Source organism: Misgurnus anguillicaudatus, chromosome 11 (genome assembly GCF_027580225.2).
Source record: "Misgurnus anguillicaudatus chromosome 11, ASM2758022v2, whole genome shotgun sequence".
In the NCBI taxonomy this organism is placed as follows: Eukaryota; Metazoa; Chordata; class Actinopteri; order Cypriniformes; family Cobitidae; genus Misgurnus; species Misgurnus anguillicaudatus.
The window spans coordinates 21583184-21606336 of record NC_073347.2 but is presented as its reverse complement, the minus strand read 5'-3'; the positions used below and the strand labels follow the sequence as shown (position 1 = coordinate 21606336).

The following is a 23153-nucleotide window of genomic DNA, read 5'->3' as shown; positions in this document are numbered from 1 at the left end:
AAAAAGATACGAACCCAACCACTAGGTTGCAATTCAACCCAAAACAGCTGGGTTTGCTCCTTTTTGACCAAATGCTGGGTTGAAAATAACCCAACCTTTTTGTAAGAGTTTATGGACAGATGATACAAATGATACAAATTGTATGGTACATATAAGTGTTCAACTGCCAATTGCAACTGTGAATATTATGCATTTATATATGGGTGAAGCCCACATTTCAGCAAACATATAAAAATGTCTGCACACTGCTTATTTATTGTGCCTATATATAAACAGTACTGTGCAAAAGTCTTAGGCCACCACCACCAGTTGTTTTAGAAGTTTTTAATGTCCATTCATATTTATTTTTCAATCTATTTTATTAAGATACAAACAGAAAATATAGAAAATTATTAAAATTGCAGGACTAAATGTATTCTTTAGGCATTGTGGGAGATCCTGCAGTTTCCTGCTATTCCTCAAGTAGAAGGAGAGTTTATACTTGACACATCAGTTTACAGTTTTATACAGTTTTTAATACTATATACACATTTCCTGTTTTTTCTGGATGTATTCGATTCAAGAGATAGAGAAACAATTATATATGATCACTATAACATTGCAAAAACAACAAATCTAATTGTGGCATGGTGGCCTAAGACTTATGCACACACAGTACTGTATATATATATATATACATATATGTTACATTTCATTTACATTGTGTGATATTTTGACATCTCAGGTCTTGATGAAGAACTTGTTTACCAGATAACAAAAGATGGATATATAATGCGTTATAAATCTTAGGCAAATATGCTGCATTTCATGGGATGTCACTGTGGAATCTATGTAATGTACTTATGTGGTGGGACGTAATTACGAACTCACTGGGACTTGATCCAACCATGCACATTTCATCAATTTCAAAAATACCATCCTTCATCAAAGTCTTTGCATTCAATAAATTCTGTGCATAATTACCAGAACCATTCATTTAATTTCCTTTACCATGCACAAAACTATTATGGGAAAGCAGCCTTACCAATCTGGTCTTCTGGAATGAGAGACTCAATAGGTGGGTCAAGCTCGGAGCTCTGCAGCAGGTAGGACTTCATCTGTGTCATAAACTGTCTGACAGTCTGCAGAAGATCCAAGCCTGACGTGTGGCAGCTGCAGTTCTCCTGTAAGAAACTCAAGTAGTCCTGCACCAGGCAGCCAAAGTAAGTTCCTTTATCCCTGGACTGCTCCACGATCTTCCGAATAGCTCTTTTCTCAGGCGTCATCAAAGAGTTAAAAACGCTGCTCATCTTGCGGAAACGTCCTCTCAGTGAAAGTGGCAGCGCGAATGTGCCGGCATGGTGCCGCTTCTTTGACTTGAAAGGTGGTGGAACCTCCTGGTCGCTCTCCAAGTTGATGCCATCGTCCTCTTCTTCCTCCTCCAGGCTGCTGTCTCCGGTGGGGCGTTCGGTCATAGAGCTACTGGCTTCCATGGGCAGCGAGAAGCTGTGATTGAAGTCTAGAGAGTCTGAGGACGAGGTGGAGATGCTGATGTCACTCAGCCGTTCTCGTCCAGTGGTCGTGTGCTCGTCCGCGGGGCTTCCGCTCTCCACGGCATTAGAGTTGAGCCTGGCCAAGCTCCAAGACACTGCTTCCTCAATGGTCTGATCGTCCAGAGCCATTTGGCAGCGGAGACCATCTGCATCAAGCAGAGTTGAAGAATTCTTATTGCGGGATGAAGGCACCTGGATGGGTTTACTGAACCTTTTGGGTGGAGAGGATGATGGAGATAAGGAATTTAAGGAGGAACCCAATCTCCCCAGCAGGCCGGTCTTTTCCTGAGGTGTTTTGATCCAGCTGACTGTCTCGGGCATGGTCTTCTGTTTACGAAGGATGCCCGATCTGCCAGAGCCGAAGCGGGGAGGTGGGGGCCGAGGTGGTGGGGAGCGTGATGTACTTTTGGATTTACTCAAACCAGAGTTGGATTTGACGTGTTTGCTGCTTGCACGAAAGAGGACGCTGCTCTGCCCGTTCTGCTGGTGCTCTTTGTTGCCTGAGGATGTTGATGTTTCTGGATTCTCGGGCGATGGATTGGGGTTGGGCTTGTGTGTCTGGAGGAATAAGGGATTGATGAAGCACAATGCTCCGTTGGACTGACTGCATTCAAGCTCAGATGGAGTGCGAGTGCGTAGGATCACTGGGACACTGTCTCTTGGGGAAACCTTGCTGTCCCACTGTTTTAATCTCTGCTGTAAACTTTCACGAACAGGCTCTTCGGTAACAGAATGCTTTTTCTTACTGCACAGCTCAGAGTCCCAGAAACCTGCAGAAGCACAAAACCACATAATAAGGAATCATTTTTATTTCAATTTGCATTAAATTGATCTCATTGGTTCATTTTGATGAACACAAAAGATATAAAACAATTAAGATGGCTAAATCATACATTGTGAATCAACAAAAGTTGAGAGAAAGAAAAAATTAAAAAAGTAGTACTAATTTCATAATATAAATCTGTAAATAAAACCACAATTCATAAAAAATCGGAAGGCCAAATATAAAGTTACAATCATGTTTCAAAAATGCTTCACAGGGAACAAATCCAAGCACTGGCATACTATATCACTGACGCAATCCAGCAGGCACAAATACAACAGCAACATGTTTCAATGACAAAACAAACTTAACTCTATGAACTTTAGAAAAAGAGAAGAAAGTTAGACAAGTTCCATAAAACTTACATCTATAGAGAAAGTCTTCAGATTGTCTATAAATAGTTGCAGTTAAATGAAAGGTAACACGTCTACACTCTATGCGGCGGCTCTACTGTCTAAGTTACGAGCGGTAGAGTTACACAGATACACACACACATACAGTGAATGGTGTGAGTCATGTATGCTGATGAAGGGGTAGGAGGAGAACAGAAGCTTTACTTCTCAGTTTTCTCTCTCTCATTGCGCACTGGTTCACTCTAAAGACCGCCCCTTCAAATGTTTTCCATTGATGCAATACAAGAGCCTGACTTTTCTTTGTTTCGGTTATATGATCTTTGTCATTTTCAGGAAAATTACACTTTTCACTTCCAAGGATTTATCGATTTACTGTTAACACACAGATAGGACTTAAGCATTTTCAGGAGGATGGTGTCATCTAATAAATGAACCTGTATGCAAGTCACAAAACAAGTTGGAGGAAAATAAATAAATGAACTTTATCAGATGTCAACAGCTGTTGAATATGAATTCATGATGAATATGTTTGAAATGTTTACATACATAAATAATAAAAACACATTTTTGGTGTATTTTTTTCACATTACGTGAGGAATAAATGATGACGGGCTGTTGAATTATAAGAAAATAATACACACCTAAGGTGGTAATGCAGCACAACGCAAATAATTTTCTAATAATTCAAAGGATCAGAGTCAATTATTTCGCTTATACCACGGTTACCACAAACATTGCTCTGGTGCCTATTTTTTAAGACATTTGACAAGTCAGGTGTGCAGTTTACAGAAAAATAATCAACCCCCATGGAACATTTCTCAGCCAATCAGAATCAAGCATTCAACAGGCCTGTGGTATAAGTAAGGAATTATTTATGACGGGCCGTTAAATTATTAGAAAAATAATGCACACCCGAGGTGGTGATGCGGCCATGACGCGAGGTGGTGATACGGCCATGACGCGAGGTGGTGATGCGGCCATGACGCGAAGCGGTGTGCATTATTTTTCAATAATTCAACTGCCCAAAGTCAATTATTCCGTTTATACTACGGTTTCCACACCTCTAGACATCAATCACATGATATATTTAAAGGGATTTCTCCGGTTTTTGTACTTAAATCCCTATTGTGAGTAGGATTATTTCTTCCGCGTCTCATCCAAGGGCTCTTTTGCTTGTTCTAAAATGTCATTTTAAAGCTGGCAGACGTGGGCCCGCGTTCCTGGTCGGTGAGCCGCGGGTCCCTGGAGGGAAGACGCGAGAGGGCATTCCTGTTCTGGGAGCCGCAAGATCCTGGGCGGTGAGACGTGAGCATGCGTTGCGGGACGGTGAGCTGCAAGTGCCTGTCCTGGGATGGCTGTCTTTGTGCCGGTTCTGGTTGGGGAGCAGAGGAGGGGTTCCTGCTTCCAGGACGGCGTGCCGCGAGTGCTGCCTTTCTGGAGGGAGAGTTCCGGGTGCCTGTTCCCGGTCTGTGAGCTCCGCAAGAGGTTCCCGGTCTGTGAGCCTAGAGCGGCGCGGGATCCTGTGCCCACCTCCTTGCGGAGACTGAAGTCCCGCTTCTTGTCTTGGGGGTCCGGATCCCTGGCACTGTCTTGCCTTGTTGACTTTTATATTGTGTTATGTTTTGTTCTTGTGTACCTGTTTCCTGGGGACGCCAGGAGGCGTCCCTTAAGAGGGGGGTACTGTCATGATCCTGTTAGCCCTGTATGTCTTATGTGTTTCATGTGACAGGGTCATGGCAGCCCTCACTGTTGTCTTGTTTTGTGTGGAGAGTCACGTGGCCTGTGTTTGTGTTTTGTGTGCCTCGTGCTCTCCTGTTTTAAGTCTTGACTCCGCCCCCTCGTTGCCTTGTTAATTATTCATTATTAGTTTACGCCCTTCACCTGTGTGTCCTTGTTCCCTAGTTTAGTTCTTCCCTATTTAAAGCCATTGTCTGTGATGTCCTGTGTCGGATCATTGTGTGTGTCACGTTTGACACTGTCATGGGTCCTGTTTTGTTTTGCCATGTCTTGTTGTATGTTATCACATATATTCTTGCCTTGTTTACCCCCAAGAGGGTGTTTTTGTTATATAATAAAAGTATTTTTGGTTGAGAGCTGTCTGCACTTGGGTTCTGTCCTCCAAAATCCCTGACACATATTCGTTTCATTTTATAAACAAACTTCTTGAAGTTTCACCTTAAGATGAATTTTAAAGAATATCCAAGGAGTTCACATTTAATCTGGGCTCTTATTGGCTGCTTTTCCTTCAATATTCAGTGAATGGTGTATATAATATAATATAATATAATCGGTCTGGCACAGGTATATTTTTGTCTACAAAAGTCATTTCAGGCATTTAACCATACACCTTCAGATTTAAAGATTTTTAAGCTCAGTTAAAATTTCAGTCGTGTTTCAAAACTTCTGACCAGTAGTGTTTATCTAATTTATGTGATTAATAACTATATGAATTTTAAGAAATACTAAAGCAATAAATCTCGTTCTCTTCCCTCAATTTCGCTTAAAAACTAAACGGGCTAGAGCATTTGCAACCGCTGCGCCCTCGCTCTGGAATCAACTTCCCCTCAATATTAAAAATGCATTCTTTGTCTCAGCTTTTAAATCTATGCTCACTTATACCTTCAGGCTTTTCCTGTTGAGTGGGTTTTTCTCCTTCCTTTAATTTTGATTTATGTTTAATTGTGTTTTTATGTATTGTATTTTACTGTTTTTATGGCATATCTCACAAATGCTTATGTTCACATGAGGGGCAATCATTGAATAAAAGCATTAATATTTAGTGTCATATAGTCAGGAGTAAAACCACATTTGAACCCAACCGTCTAACTGATGGTGTGCAAGATACAGCAGGAACAGAATAGATTACATCATTTATCTGTTCCTTAGAAACGACACACCTTAACTGAAGCGGAGTGACTGCAATCTGTTTTCAGGAAATCTGCACCTGCACATTCAGCTCTTTCATCTTTTCATATTATTGTTCTTTCTGTTTTGTTTTGTCTCAGGGTTAAATGTTCGCATTATATTGCATTTGTCTCTTTTGTCCTGTTTGCTTTAATTCTGAACTCTTCTTCAGTTGTCCTCAGCTCACCCGAGCTGTCCCAGTAGTAAACTTAATGAGCAGCTGAAATTCTTGGTGAAGTTTCTTTTGGAAGTGATCCTGGTGTGGAAGGTACCGCACCCATCCTTGCTCTTAGCTTTACAATGCATGGCAATTTCAGGATTCATTTTTGTCTACTGTATTACTTCAGAGGGATTTTTTGGCAGATCAAATTTCCAGCGTGATAATTAGGTTTTGATGTAAACACTGAGAGTTCATTCCACTTTAGATAAGAAGCCACTGACTTTAAATCATTACTTAAGCATTGCATTTTCTGCAAAGCCACAGGATAATTTCATTCTCTCAGCCTTTAAAAACAAAACCACACATTGTTTTTCTTATTTCTGTGTCCCACTATAGTGTGGGTCTTCAACAAGGGGTCCGTGGTGGTATTACAGGGGTCCTCCAAATATTTTTAGATTTCTAAAAAGGTTGAAGACCTCTGCACAATAGGAATGCTACATGCATGTTTAAGGTGCAAAGTTACCGAATTCGCCGGACTGAGACACAGAGCACAAAGCGGACCACGGTTTGACATTTATTAGCATCAAATAAATCTGCGGTCAATATCATTCCCGGTCAGTCTCATCATCTGCTTATGTCAGCTACATGAGCTGTTGCAACATGCCGGATGTTGACAAGTTTTCCCTACCACAGTAACACCGGTATTGTCAGGGTCCCATGACATATCTTTCTGTTCTTGTAATCCACCCAGGTCCAAAACTACACTGCAGATGTTATCACATTACTACAGAATAAGATATGATTATTACCACTTGTTTTAATGATGCAATTTATAGAGTATTTGGGGACTCATTAAAACACTAGACATCACATACCAGCTATGCACTGTTTCTGTAAAATTTCTATGAAACACCCCAAAATCTGCAGACTAATATTAATGTCAACTCGCCCTAACTGCAAGCTGAAGTTAAATGTTGGTAATGTAAAGTTTGTAATCTAAAGTTATGCAATCCAGCCATAAAATCTAAAACTTAAATAATCAAATATTAAAAAGTCAAATAAATGTTTTAATATCTATAACTATATGTACAGTTGTATGCAAAAGTTTGTGCACCCCTGACAATTCCAAGATTTCCATTTATGAATATTTGGGTGTTTGGATCAGCAATTTAATTTTTTTAATCTATCAAATAACTGAAGGACACATTCATATTTCAATAGTGAAATGAGGTTTATTGGATTAACAGAAAATGTGCAATATGCATCAAAACGAAATTAGACAGGTGCATAAATGTGAGCACCCTTGTCATTTTCTTGATTTGAATACCTGTAACTACTAAGCACTGATTATTTTGAACACACAATTGGTTTGGCGAGCTCATTAAGCCTTAAACTTCATAGACAGTTGCATCCAATCATGAGAAAAGGGCCTCAAAACAACTTTCAAATGACCTGAAAACAAAGACTGTTCAACATTATGGTCTAGGGGAAGGCTACAAAAATGTATCGCAGAGATATAAGCTGTCAGTGTCCACAGTGAGGAACATAGTGAGGAAATGAAAGATAACAGGCACAGTTCTTGTTAAGGCCAGAAGTGGGGACCATGTAAAATATTGGAGAGGTGAAGGATGGTGCCCACAGACCACCTCCAAAGACCTACAACATAAACTTGCTGCAGATGGTGTCACTGTGCATCGTTCAACAATTCAGCGCAATTGAATGTGAAAGAAGCCTTTTCTGCACACATGCCACAAACGGAGTCGCTTGAGGTATGAAACGTACATTTGGACAAGCCAGCTTCATTTTGGAATAAGGTGCTGTGGACTAACGAAAGTAAGATTGAGTTATTTGGTCATAAAAAGGGGCGTTATGCATGGCGGCAAAAGAACACTCGCTACCCACAGTAAAATTTGGTGGAGTTTCCATCATGCTGTGTGGCTGTGTGGGCAGTGTCGGTACTGGGAATCTGGTTAAAGTTGAGGGTCACATGTATTATACTTAATATCAGCAGATTCTTGAGAATAATGTTAAGGAATCAGTCACAAAGTTGAAGTTACGCTGGGGCTGGATATTATAATAAGACAACAACAACCCAAAACACTGCTCAAAATTTACTCGGGCATTTATGCAGAAGTACATTCTGATATGTTCTGGAATGGCCATCCCAGTCCCCAGACCTGAATATCATTGAACATCTGTGGGGTGATTTGAAGCGGGCTGTCCATGCTCGGCAACCATCAAACCTAACTAGACTGGAGATGTTTTGTATGGAGGAATGGTCCTATACATATAATTATCCAGAATCCAGACACTCATTACAGCCTATAGGAAGCGTATATAGGCTGCTATTTCTGCTAAAGGAGGCTCTACTAAAATATTGATGTGATTTTTCTGTTTTCTGTTCCCAAATTTATTCACCGGTCTAATTTCGTTTTTGATGCATATTGCACATTTTCTGTTAATCGAGTGAACCTCATTTCACTACTGAAATATTACTGTGTCCTTCATTAATTTGACAGATCAAAATTAAATTGCAGATCCAAACACCCAAATATTTATAAATGAAAATCATGGAAATTGTCAGGGGTGCCCAAACTTTTGCATACGACTGTATAGGTGTATATTTGTGTTGGTGGATATATGCTACAGTGCTTTAAGCATACATAAGCAAATACATAAAAAACAACTTGGGCCTGTATTCATGAAACATTTTGGCGCAAAGAGTTGCTCCTAGTGACAACATTCTAAGAAAATTCTTAGAAATGTAGGCGTTTCCCCTTAAAATGAAAAAAAAGATCCTGGTAAAGAAAGAAGTAATTCAGAAAGCATCTTAACCCTTAAAAACGTTCTTAAGGTCCAAAATTGGAGTATTGACAAGAACTTTTAAAAGTTTTGCACACAATGCATGACACCAAGTTAATAAGACACAACACATTAGATCATGTAGGGATTATGTTTGTGACTGATCTTATTAGAGACATGCTAACATTGCTGACACAGCGCCAGAAATAGAAGTAATCACTACATTAAACAGTAACATATTCAGGAACTGGGAAAATTGCAACTATGCAGCAGAGATGATTTGGGTCTGTTACAGACTTCTATAAGCAAATTGATGTGTCGCTGTTTATTTCCTATCAAATACGTTAACTATTTCGCCCCCATTGACGAGTTATCTCGTAAATCAAGAGAAAACAATGCCAATGACAAGTTTTTCCGGCTTTCTGCAATACCGCTACTATCCACCATGAGGCACTTTTCCGTAACTTAAAAACACGGAATTATCGCCCTAGGGCAAACAGCTGCATGTCCGTGTATGTTTTAAAGATCGCTCTAAATGGGATCTCTATCAAAAGTCCTTCACAAAAATGGAATTATATTGGCTTTTCCTCAAAATTTCATATTTTTGAAGAAACCTACCCATATTTGAGAAATGAAGCTAGGACGAAAGTTTTTTTTTTTGAAAGCAAAGGGTCTGTTCTTTCATTTTGCATATTGTACGTTTACATATTTAAAAAAGAAATTTTCTGGAAGGCATTAAACTGTGAAAATCATGAAAAATGCTGGCGCTGGTTGGCAACTTTTTTTTAAAAACACTGGCATCGAAAGAGTTATGTAGCTAAATTAAGCTAAATAAGGAGCTCTGGATCCGCATTCTTAAAGCATCTTAGAATCCTTTCAGAGAGCTCCTAATTTAGCTTTTATGTAGGAGTCTTAGCTTAGAAGCGCTATCTGAGAGCATCTCTGAGCAAGGAAAATACAAAAACATTTATCTTAGTGAGGCGGCGGAGCCGACTCCATTGCTATGTCTTTTGAAGACTGTGATTGGTTGGTTGTCCAAGAAGGAAGAAAAAGAGTTTAAGTATAGTTTTAAGTATAGGGTCTATTACTTAATAGCCATCAATTTGAAATTACAGGTATAATTTTCCTATTTTATATAAATAAATAAAAAAATATGAAGAGTTTGGTTCCAAAACGAGATAACAATAATATCAATCAAACTGCAGTTAGTTTGTTTTGATTTAAAATACAGCCAAGTAGCACATTAAAAACATGATAATATTAACTCTTCATATATATATTGATAGGAAATAAACAGCGACAGGAGATTCTGTAAGTTCGTGTGAACACTTTGCTTATAGAATTCTGTAACAAACCCAAATCATCTCTGATAATTGCATTTCTTTCCAGTTGTTTGATCAAATGTGTTGCGCGTTATTAACTTACTGTCATGCATTGTGTGCAACACTTTTTGTCTCCCTCTTCGTGTTTTGTCCACTTTCCCTGTTGCTAAAGAAACTCTTATTGTGGGTTTACACCAGACGTGAGTTCAACGATTTGCGCGAGTAGATTACATACAAAGTCAATGCAAAGACGTGATCAGACGCCTCCTCGTGTGGGGCGGTGCGAATGTCACGATATGGGCGGAAAACACGCGCTATTCGCATCAAACACGCCTTCGCCCAAGTTGAAAATATTCAACTCGAGCTAAAAATTTGCATATGCACGGAGTTAAATCACGCGAGTAATCTAGAGCGAGTAATGCAATGCCCCGCATTTGGTGTGTACGTAGCATTAAGCCTCTTTAAAGTCCTTATCGATACTCCTAACAATTATGGACCTAAAGACCTTAAATAAAGATCCAACCTTAAATAAACTTCAAACAACATCAGCATTAGGTTTACTGTTTCCAGCTATATACTCTGCATTTAAACTCAGTAAACAGGCGCTGAGAAGCAAACATTCAGTCAAAAAGCAGAAACGTACCTCTTCCTAACTGAGCCACCTGCTCGAGATCTGTAGGTGTCTTTGCTGCACTAATGGCCTCTGGGAGCTTCAGGGTAAAGGGGAGGACGTCCCTAAAAAGAAAAGGGTGTTGAAAAGACAATGTTTAGGATTGTTAGAATGTTTACATGAGCAGTTGTAATCGTTGGCGTTGTTAGTCAAGCACACTGATTACTAGGATAATAGTTTTTTTATTAATCTCTTTAACATTAGGTATTCAATTACACTTGGGTGTAACATCTATTTTCTTTCAGTACTGGTGAGCACCTTCAGAAAGAAAAACATTGTGTCAAATAATTTATTAGAAACACTGATTTTCTCAGACTACTGATGTAAAGTTGTGGGACATTTAGCCCCATGTCTCAAGAATCAGAATGAGTTTGGCAGACAGTGGTCAGTTCACAAAACCACATACACAACACACGAGTTAAAACTTTGAATGAATCTTTCTTTCCAATAAAGAGTTAATGTCTTTCTCTGACACTTCCTGTTTTTTGCGTGTTTATCTGTGGCTTCTTAGTACTGGAATGTGACTGAATTAGCATCATCTGGTTTTACTCTTGCCGTAAACCCTCTGGTTTACTCTTTCAAGAGACTTGAGATTCCTTCCTTAACAAATGCCTACCATAGCAAACAGACTAATACCCCATAAAACACTGAGTGAAATATACTTGGGTAATTATAATCTCTTGCCTAAACCTGTTATGCTTTGATAAGCATGTTTTCAAGATTCCAGAAATGATTAATTAATGTCCAAAACAACAACAACATAGTGCACTCTTATTCATCTTTTAAATATGAAACAGACCATTAAACTTTCTAACAAACAAGATATTTGGCTAGTGCAAATGTTTAGGCTGTTTTAGAAGTATTTTTTGTTGCTTTCAGAGAGGGATCATCTTACCTGCTGATACAGCAGAAAGCCACCAGTCGAAAAAGGTCTGCGAAGCTGATTCCTGAGCCCTCCAGGGAAAAGGCTGCAACACACACCACAACCGGTTACAACCACAAAATCTGTGATTGGAAAAACTGGAATGACCTAACTGTATCCCACAACCCTACTAAAAAATCTAGCAAAGACCAGCGTAAGCTGGTAGCTGGTTTTAGGTGGCAGTAGCTGGTCTAAGCTGGTCCTCCCAGCCTGGCAAACTGGTAGGTCAGCTGGTCTTCCAGCAAGACCAGTTAAGTCCAGCTAGACCAGCTTAAAAAGTGACCAAAACACAGCTAGACCAGCTTACTACACCAGCAATACCAGCTAAAACCAAGCTGGGAGACCAGCTAAAACCAGCTTATATGCTGGTTTTGGCTGGATTTTTCAGTAGGGAAGTAAATGGAGTCACATTTAAACAATGAGCTTCGAATGACAATGCAAAGGATCTGACCCACTTATTTGCCGAGTGACAGATAAAGGGAGAGAAAAAGATGTGTATGGATCAGAGTAAATCGATGAAGGGCAAGTTGATCTCATTTAAGTGGAAAGTACTTAAAACTACTTAACTACTGAAACTACACAGCTAAAGACAAGAGGAAGCAAAAAATAAACACAGACAGACACTATTTGCAGTGCACTATTAGATGGGAACTTTGTATCTTACTGTATTGACTCTCTTTAACTGGGAAGTCCCGAACTACGTGTGTGTCACTATCCATCCGCATGGAAATCACCTTTTTCTGCAGTTTTGCACACCTTCTCACCACAAAACTCTAGATACAGAGACATATAAGCAATTAACATTAACACAGTAAGTTCTTCACATTTCAGTCCAAATTGCTGTTAAGCAAATCTTCATGGTGCCCCGAAACAAAAGAATTAGGGAAAACAGGGTTCCCACACCTTAGTTAACTTTAAATTCAAGGACCTTTCAAGGACTTTCCAGGTTCAATACCCTCAAATTCAAGGACTAAATGTGGGGACACATTTTAAGTGTGAGCAAGGTTATATCATGTTACCTCTTAAGATACATTGTTAAACTTCCCTTCTGAGGGAACTTGCACTGCATCACTACGATGATAATTTGGGGACGCCTCCAGGGGTAAGTGCGTCTGAATGTGTATATCAAATTCAACCAATGGTGAGGCTTAACGACAAAGAGAGGGTGACACGAAAGCCAGGAAGTAAATCGCTATCTGAAATATTGCCAAAGACGGCGTTACAGGCACACAGGAAGTATGGCAAGGGAGACGCAGCGTCTCGTTCCCTTCTCAGGGAACAACAGTAACATACGTAACCAGAGACGTTTTCATGTGTCAAACACAACTATGCAAAAAAACATTTTGGTATGAATCAACATTCGCATACAAAAGGGCATTTAAAGCAAATAGTTTAGCACATGTGCTTAAAAAGTCTAGAATTTGTATGATATTATCCTACACTACACAGTGAATAATATGGATTTGTTTCCAAGAAAACTTCATAAAATAGATTCAAGCACTTTCAATGACCTGTATCTATGTATGTACATTTTCAAAAACTTCCCAGAGCCTTGAATTTTTTCCCCCAGATTCAGAAACTTTCAAAGATTTCAAAGGCCCGTGGGAACCCAGGGTAAACATCAGATTTGAAGACCGCCCTGATTGCAGCATCTGAGCAGTCAGTGTTTTTACCCCTGCTGGTTGCGGCTGCAAAATGCGCCTGGCCTCCTCATCGCAGAGTGACAGCAGCAGCCATACAGAGTGCGTCTGCATCAGTCTGTCCAGGATGCTCATGCGTCTGCGAAGAGAGTCATACCCAGAATCCCTCACTCCTGGCGCGCCAGCGCAGGCAGTAGATTGCAGGAACAGGCCACTGACCTCTCCTTCCAGCCTGCAGATATACATAGAAAGAAAGAAAAACCCTTCGTTCACAAGAGTAAAAGACCAAAACAACCTTATTCATGGAATAAAGGAACTAAAACCATGTCCACCTACTATATAAACCCACATTAAACCATAGTTCCCATTAAAACAAAACTACTGCACCTATATTATAGTTCTCCTATTTATCACACTGGCCAGGCTTGTAAATACAGTGATGTATAAAAACATGATGTACAGGGGTGAACATCGTGTTCCCTGTAGTTCAATTGGCAGAGCATTGAATTATGCTGCAGGCTCGATTCCCAGAGAAAAAATGTATTCCTCGAATGCACCGTGAGTCACTTAATAGCATCGGCCAAATGCATAAATGTGAATGTAATGTTCACGGAGGCATATTGTTTGGAACTCTTAAACCATTATTTAGGTGGATTATGTCATTTATGACAAAACGATTAAACCGAGAGATTGGTGCTTGTTTTGGTTGAAAACTTCCACTGGTTGTGAAACACCTGAATTTATTGTTCCTCTCACTTCCTTTAAATTTCATGGAATGGCAGTATTGCAAAATCCCAGAATGTCTCATGACCTAAATACAAGACTTGCTCCACCTAGTGGAACAATAAGAGAAGTACAACAACAAAAACTAAGAATGAACCTAAACAGTCCAATAGTCTATTTAAAGACCATTTCAATCAGCTTTTAAAACTCTTTATTAAGGAAAAAAGGTAACACTATATTCCAACAGTCTATTTAGATATTTTACTAACTATATTTAAAGGAAAACACCATCTTTTTAAAAATATTTTACTATGTTCTTACCTCAACTTAAACAAATTAATACATACCTATTTTTTTTCAATGTGTGCACTTAATCTTTGTACAGCACATTGTGAATGTGTTAGCATTCATTCTTTAGGATCCAAACAGAGATGAATTTAGAAGCCACCAAACACTTCCATATTTTCTCTATTTAAAGGCTGTTACATAAGTAGTTATACATAGTGAGTAAGTATGATGGCACAAAATAAAATGTGTCGATTTTTAAGCAGATAAAAAAATGAGAACTATATTGTATGGCGGAAGAGCACTTAGTTTACAACACTACAACCTCGGGCGCAGCAATATTGACAAAAGTTTGAGCGAGTAGGGGGAGTAGTCAGGAGTGATAATGTTACTGCGCGCCGAGGTTGAAGTGCCACAAACTAAGTGCTCTTCCGCCAAACAAAAACATGGAAGTGTTTGGTGGCTTCTAAATTCATCCCTATTTGGATCCTAAGGAATAGATAGGGTTAGGCTAAATGCTAACATTCAGCTGTACAAAGATGAAGTGCACGTATTGAAAAAAGATAGGTATGTATTTATTTGTCTAAGTTTATGTAAGAACATAGTAAAATATTTAAAACTGGTGCTGTTTTCCTTTAAAGTCCAATTTATAGTCGTGCGCAAGTTCTACACTGTAGCTACGCCGTAGGTTATCCGTAGCCTGTGCGTAGCCTGATGTGAACCTTGCCAAATTTTTAACAGGGCATCAGTTCTATGCGGACCGCAAGCGCTACTAGAACCCCTAGAGCAGTGGTTCTCAAACTGGGGTCCGGGGCCCCCAGGGGGGGCCGGTGCCATGGGGGCCCCAGTTTTATGACATTTTATAAATTACATTCATTTATCATGAATTCTGTGAAATTAAACCTAAAAAAAAATAAGGCAGCACTACTTTGTTCAATTAAATGTTTTGTTTAAATAAAATGTTTTAGAACTGTTTTTTTTAGAACCTCTTCCCTAGAGGTCCACTAGAACCCCTCCTGTCAGTTAAAAAAACTGCGTCATAGGTACCCACATGAAAAAATACTGTATTATACTTTAGTTTTTACTATAGTATACAGTAGTAAACTGTAGTAAATTATAGTATTTACTTCCCATACCATAGTATTAACTATAGTAAACTGATAAACTGTAGTAAGTACCATAGTATACTTTAGTTCTTACTACAGTAGACTATAGTGTATTTTAGTATACGATATTAAATTATTTTAATACAGTTTACTTTATTATAGAATGGTTCAAAAATACTATAGTATTTGCTAGTGTAATTTTACTTCATTTCCTATAGATTACTATAGTACTTTCAAAACAGTTTACTGTAGTACATTTACTATAGTATGGTTCAAAAACACTATAGTATTTAGTAGAGTAATTTTACTACATTTTTTCTATGGTAATTTTACTATAATATACTATGGTATTTTGTCATTTGGGTTTTTCCGTTTGCGACGAAGAGAACAAAGATAGGGAGTTGATGAGTGATTTAACTCAAACAGTGACTAATGTTGCAGTTTATTTAGTATAAATGAAAACCGGTGCGTAACCTACGTTGTGGCTACGTCGTAGGACCTACGCAGAACTATAACGAGCCCTTAAAGGACAAGTTCGATATTTTACAGTTAAAGCCCTGTTTTTGGCTGAGATTTGGACATGTGGTGCTGGCCCGAGAATTTTCGGGTGTTTGTTGTTTCGCCCCCCACCTCTGCAATGGCTGTGTATGTGCACTGGAACAATCCTTCCTGGAATGCATTGAACTTTTTTGTATTCTTGCAATTGGCAAAGGTGGATTATCGTCACCAACTGGGCTGGAGTGTCTATTATATTCAAGCTCTCAGCGGAAGAATATACGGGTGTGAGGCGTTTGGAAAAATAGGTCCACAAGTTTACAATGAATGCTAAAACACCTGTTGGAAGGCATCTTTTGCGGCGATTTTTGTGTGAGCATATCAGTGAACACCCCTGACCACTTGGTGAGTTTCACGTCTTTGTAAACGAAAGTTTAATGCATTTTAGGAAGGAGGTGGGAGGTGAAACAACAAACACCCGAAAAATCTCGGGGCAGATATGTCGAAATTTCAGTCAAAACCGTTCCATTTCATCACAAACAATCTGAAAACATGGCTTTAAGTGTAAAATACCGAACTTGTCCTTTAACTTTGCAACTACATGTCAGCCGTAACCTCTTCCCTATTCATACCCATAACATCTACTAATACTCGTACAACTGAGATAACCCAAAATAAATGAGCTGAATTCATAACTGTTATAATTTGCATACACACTAATACAACACAAAAATGTGTTTTGATTGTCTAAAATCAAACAATATATATTTAAGTGCAAATCAAAATGGTGCACTATACAACAGCTTGTGAGGAGAAATATGCTGACAGTGTTGAAATGTGGACTCACCCTTGTAATATCTCACTCTCTGGTTCTCTGGCTGGCTGGACCATCTCCTGCTTTAGCTCCAAGATTTCCGAGGAGAATGTGTCGATCAGCTGCAGGCACACACACAAACCCCAGAGCAAAACTATTACGAAAACTAGTACGAAGAACATAATATTTAAACACATTCGGATTGCTTGCTTGTGTGTTACTTTTTCTAAGAATGAGAAGTGACGGAAGCAGGCATTAGTCATTACAGTTTCATTTCAAATCAATAAGCAGCAGCATCCTGTTCCCTTTCCTATGAACTAACAGTGGGAAAAACTACATACAGACACGTTGTCAACACAAGGTTTCCTCAGATTATTCCTGAAGGAGCTAACCTTCAGTTCGTAATGTGTAGATTTAGAGTTCATTAGCTAGTACTCTGTGTACTCTAATCGGCCAATTATTATGTCCAAATGACGTAACTGTATTAACACTTATGCAACAACAGAATCACATGCGTGACAAGAAAATACCACAGAAATGTCTGGCAGGGAACATGCACACACAATTAATTTTGTATCTCTGTGTAATTTACATACATAATAATAAACATACACTTTAAAAAAATGCTTTTTAGTTATTTTCAAACCAGAAGATATTTTGATAAACGAAAAAGTGACAGTACCATAGTATTTCTTCTTACTAATTCCTACTATGGAAGCTCTCTTTAACTAATTAGACATATTTCTCTAAACTCAATACTGACAAAAATGTGTCTGGCCAATTTTGTAAAACTGTAGACAGTATGTTAAATAGTGTCTTATTTGTAAGTTGCTTTGAATAAAAGCGTCTGCTCAACGAATAAATGTAAATTTACATAAAAATACAGTAAATTAGAGCAGTCATTAAAATAACGTTTTTATACCATTGCCAATAAAATGTTTATAAATTTGCATCCTGTACCCTTTTTGATACAGGAAATTCAGGACTTTCCAACACAATTTTTAACTCAATTCTGAAAAAAGCCCAGACAGCATAACCACTGTATGCGTGAGAAAGCACACAGTCCAGATCCTCGACCATGCATCAGACAAGCAAAGCCTCGTCCACTATTTCTGCTGTATTTCTTTTTAATCTGAGCCAGCATTTTCCATTTATACACATGAGGTATTCTGTCTAACCCTGTCTGAGACATACTCAGCAAACCACAATTGCACACACCAACTCTTGGCTCTTTATAAATCCAACTCACAGCCAAGAAAAGCACTCTGTAAAAGACCTAAAAGTGCTTCAGTCACACCACAGAGCTTACTGCTGCTGACCTCACCTTTATTGCTGAATGAGCTACAAGCTTTAAAGGTCAACAATTATCAAACAGACATCAAATGAACCAGCTCATTGCAATGGCTGGTCAAAGCTTACACCACGTGTGAGCCAGCCTTCTAAACCTTACCTCTAAACAATCTGAAGCTAGTCAGTCATGGTTTTACATAGGAAGCATTGTTACAGGTTAAGCAGTTTTCGTTATATAATAGAAAAAGTGGCCTAAACCTGAAAACCACAAAATTAACTTTTCCAATAAAAACTTTTAAAGGGGACATTTCACAAGACTTTTTTAAGATGTCAAATAAATCTTTGGTGTACCCAGACAGTATGTACTTGAAGTTTTAGCTCAAAATATCATATAGATGGGTTGCACGGCGACGTCATTCACTGGTTGCGTGCGCAACCGAGAGGCAGAAAGAAGAGACGTGCATTGTGTTGTAGACTGGTAGTGTCTGCCTCCTGGATGCGCGCGCACCCTGTAATGTTTGTAAACCGGCAACCCGTCTATTGATAATTTATTATAGCATGTTAAAATTGCCACTTTGTAGGTGTGAGCAAAAAGTGCCATTTTTGGGTGTGTCCTTTTAAATGCAAATGAGTTGATCTCTCCACTAAATGGCAGTGCCATGGTTGGATAATGCAGAACAAGGGGTGGATTTATCCCCTTCTGACATCACAGGGGGAGACAAATTTCAATGACCTATTTTTTCAGATGCTTGCAGAGAATGGTTTACCAAAACTAAGTTACTTGGTTCATCAATTTCACATTTTCTAGGTTGAAAGAAGCACCGGGGACCCAATTATAACACTTAAACATAAAAAAGTCAGATAATTTAATATAACTTTATACTGTTGCATTTCTTCATTTTTAAATTTAACTTTAAACAAAACTTGTTATATTAACAAAATTAAGTTCATTTTTAATTCGAACATAAAAAGTAAAGTTAGCCTTGGTTTCCCCATGCTGCCTTGCGCGCAAATTTATTCACGTTGCAAGTCTAGCATGGAAACCATGGTTCGCCTCAAATAGGGAACCAATCACAGAACGGGGAGGAGGCAGCAAGACGATGACGTCTATGCGACACACCGAAGCAGTTTTGTTTATCCAACGCGAGAGTGGATGCGAAGTTATTGTTCAATGCAGCCTTAGATAGTGTTCAAAGTAGTTTTGAATGCAAGTTTATTTTTTTTTAAAAGAGCAACTTTTGGCATTAAACTATTTCATATCCAAGAAGGATGTTTGGATATGGCAAGACATGTTAGCCACGGAGTTTTATAGGACCAACCTGCTAGGCATCGTCGTTGACAAAGTCCATTTAACTTATAAATGTAATTTGTATTTATTAATATCATATTGTCATTATGCCTGTACTGTGGTTGTCACAGTGCCACTAAGTTGTGTTGCTTTTCAAGATCAATATACAGATACAGGTTTAGTTGCATAGCTTTCAGCTGTGTGCACACGTGCCCTATAAAAGTTGTAGACATTTGAACTTATGTCGCTCTACAAACGTTATCTGGTATAATTGAAACGATTGACTATGAGCTACGTACAGACGCATTTGATAGACAGTCGTAACGCCCAATAAACGGCTCAAATACGAGAAAATGAGCATGTGGTTTCCAGACCACGTCTCATTCTCTATGAGATTGGTCTGTTGTTAGCCAGGCTAAAGTAAAGTATATACTTTGAACACTTTTGATGCACTTTTTGTAGTGATGTATAATGAACGTGGAGAGCAAAACAACCCCTCTGCTTTCATCACTAAAGTTTTAAATATAGATATTATCTCTCTTACAAAATCGTATCGATTAACCTCATGAAGACCTTTTTATCCCCCTGGAGCCATGTGGATTACTTTAGCAAAGGGTGGATGCACATTCTTTGGGAATAAAGGAACTGGACCCTAATTTCATGCGGTTTAAAGATTGGAAAAGCTAAAACATTTTCGAAAATATCTGAAAATGTGTTTGTATAAAAAGGATGGACATATGTAACTCGGATGGTTTGAGCGTGAGTAAATCATGAGGTAATTCATTTTAGGGGTAGGGGGTACAAAAAAGATTTTATAATCACAAAAGGAGTGTGAATCGGCTAAAACCCCCACTTTTCCACCTTTACCTCACTTCCTAATATAGGACTTACTATCTTTCTCTTTTCCTTTTTTTTTATCTCTCAACCCTTGACTATGTATACTGTGTTAGACTTGATGAGACTATTTCCAGTGCACTTATGTACTGTATTGCTGTTCTTGTGTTGCTATAATTGCTTATATTGTTTACCTCATTTGTAAGTCGCTTTGGAGAAAAGCGTCTGCTAAATGACAAAATGTAAATGTAATGTAAATGAACCCCATTACCATTTCTTAATTTTATACAAACAGAAAGACCATGCATATTTCTCCTCTGACAAACCTCTCAATTATCCATTAATGAAATTGTGTAATCGTAATAAACAGCTTGAAGCTAAAAATGAATAAATAACAAATGGAAGATGGACTTTCAACAGATTCACTTTTACAATAGCACAGCAAATTCCTTAAAGCTAACGTCGGCCAAAGGGAAGAGAACAGAACAACAGAGCAATCAGAAACAAGCCTGTAGAGAAAGAAAGAGACCATGGTAGAGATATGATGATGTTTAAAACATCCAGAAGCACAGAACGTCCTGCTGTAGCCGTAGAAACCAGCCATTAAAAAAGGTGACGAAGCAGAATAAAAGGGCATTTTTGCCTGCTTGGATATTTGCTAGGAAACTCTGATGCTTGTTAGGTGCTGGCTGCCGCTCTGGAGACTGGTAAGATGAAGAGCTCATCCAAACGCTGCAGTCATCTGCATCTGTCTTTAAGCAGCATTGAGGTAAAGTCATTTACTGCATACAAAGCAGCCAAAACTGTAGGAAACTATGTGATGACATTTTACTAACACGGCTGCTTCAGCCAAATAGAGCCCGGATGCTGAGAAGAGTGTTGAAAATAAACACTCAAGTGACAGCAGGAAAGCTATTTAATTAAAGGAACAGTTTACTCTCCAAAACATTAAGTCATCATTTACTTCCCCACATGTTGTTCCGAATCCAAATCTATACTTCCAAGGTGAAATTTTAAGGAATATCTTGGCCTGGCCATTCTTTTCCATATAAGGTAAGTGAATAAGGACAGGTGCTGCCCTCCTACACAATGGCAACAGCACAAAAAAGTCATAGGCGACCACAGACTTTGGGCTGTTTCTCAAACAAAGGTAATACATGGCTTTAGATATAAAGACCACATTTATGGTACATTTATGGCCATTGTAAAGCTTGAGTCATCAGTCCCCATTCACTTTAATATAATAAAACACAGACGGTCAAAAATCACCCAACTGACTTTCATAGTAGAAATAAAAGTACTAAAAGTCAATGGGGCCTCTGATCGGTTTGGTTTTAAACATTCCTCAAAATATCTTTCTTCATGTTCATCAGAACAAAGAAATGTAAATTAGAATTTTCATTTTTGGGTGAACTATCCCTTTAATCCATTCAACACATTTCACTAAAGGATCATGTAAATTAATGACAGGGATGAGATGGGATATTATTCTGGAAACAAGGAGGAATATAAAATCTCTATAAATCCTCATGCACTGACTTTCATTATCTTGTCATGCATCTATTATGGGCTTTTAGCAGTGAAGCAAGGCAGATTTATTTGTCTTTGGCTGCACCTAATTGTTCATATGTGAAAAAGCATGAACGCACACAACAACTATAACTTCCTCCTCGCTGCATGAAACAATTATCACAACACATGCCGGAGGGAGCAGTACGCTTGTCCTGAAATGATTAGTCGTGTAAATTTAGTCTTTGTTTGCCGGAAAAAAGCTCACATGGATTATAAATGGATCTATTATCTGCCAAGTCTCTAGAACCTGCAGCAAGAGTAAACGAACAGAGCAGAATTTCATGGATTCTTCAGAGGACCAAAGCCTTGAGTAACCCACAGTATGCCTCAAAGTAGGATTGTTTATTGAAAACAAACTCATGTGATGATGGTGGTGTCATTTTTTGTTAGTTGAAACATTACTGTTTATACTGTAAGCTATTGGATTTCATGTAGTTCTTTCAGAGACTAAACAATAAAAAGCAGCTTTGTAGATAGAAGTATGATCTAAAAGGATTGTTGAATCAGGATTTAAATGGATTTAACAAGTGATCTTAAATACACACACTTCATGTTAAATCCAATGAGACAACACACAACATAAGGTTAATAATATCAGATGATTCCATCTCACCCCATCAAAAACTGTAGACTTACCTTAAAAAAGCTACTTTTTCGGTCCATGAGGCAGGACTGCATCACTAACTCGCACATGGTCGGGTCCTAAAGCTCTTCTGTGTTGGGCTGGTTCTCTGTGGATCGAAGACACATGTTAGGCCAAGGAAATCTCAACCCATTTTCTATAGATAGGCCAACGAGTAACTGAGACTTCCAGGGCGGGAGCCTGTCATGCATGCACACTCCAAGCAAAGGTTCATCAAAAAAAAAAAAACCTGTTCTCCTATATTTTGTTTCCGCAACTCCACCCTTTACACAAACAATTCTGTCTTTCTTACACTTGCATTGATTATCAAGCTAACACACCTTATCATTGATATATAATTTTAAGAGGGGATGTGAGGTTTATAATAGCAAATATTAGCTGTTACAGAATATTATACACATCTAAAGAAGACAAAAGAACTAGTAGGGTGAAAACAGATAAAACCTTTTGTTCAGTCTTCTGACTAAAGGGCTTTCAAAACAGCTTCAGGCATAAAACGATGAACGTGAATCAGCTGGATCAGACGGGTCGAAGGTCAAGTTGTGAGAAAGCATTCATTTCAAGACATTAACAGTGACATAAAGCATTTTAATGCACTTTATCACCTGCGATTGGACGGTTCAGCTCAGGGAAGAATCAAAGCCAGCTTGATGGTGAAGGAAGAAAGAAAGCAATGGAATGTAGCGATAAAGTAACTGCTAAGATAGCAAACATATGTTTTTAGAGATTTGGACCCAATCCATCTGAATAGTGTACTTACTGTAAAAGTGGGCATATTCTTCACTTTTTATAATATATCGGTTTCTTGCACTCACAACAAACAAATTTTGTCATCAGAATAGTACGCGTATACTGTGTTAGCACCAGTGGATTTTTTAATTTTACCCATGTGCGTACATGAGCATGTAGTATGAAGGCCAGGAAAGGCATTGTAATGTGTCGCAATGTGCATGCATCAAATGCCTGTGAATAAAT

General features: G+C 38.6%; 1 protein-coding gene across 1 annotated transcript in view; it reads right to left on the bottom strand.

Moving 5' to 3' along the window:
- The window catches only part of rin2a (Ras and Rab interactor 2a), a 41300-nt gene that overhangs the window by 8113 nt on the left and 10034 nt on the right, over positions 1-23153 (bottom strand). Inside the window, exons 2-8 of the mRNA XM_055169710.2 lie at positions 22172-22266; positions 16585-16673; positions 13162-13360; positions 12153-12261; positions 11462-11534; positions 10540-10631; positions 1025-2302 (exon numbers count right to left, since the gene is read on the bottom strand). Of these exons, the coding sequence (XP_055025685.2) occupies positions 1025-2302; positions 10540-10631; positions 11462-11534; positions 12153-12261; positions 13162-13360; positions 16585-16673; positions 22172-22228 (1897 nt within the window). The 5' untranslated portion in view covers positions 22229-22266. The remainder of the gene's footprint in view (positions 1-1024; positions 2303-10539; positions 10632-11461; positions 11535-12152; positions 12262-13161; positions 13361-16584; positions 16674-22171; positions 22267-23153) is intronic.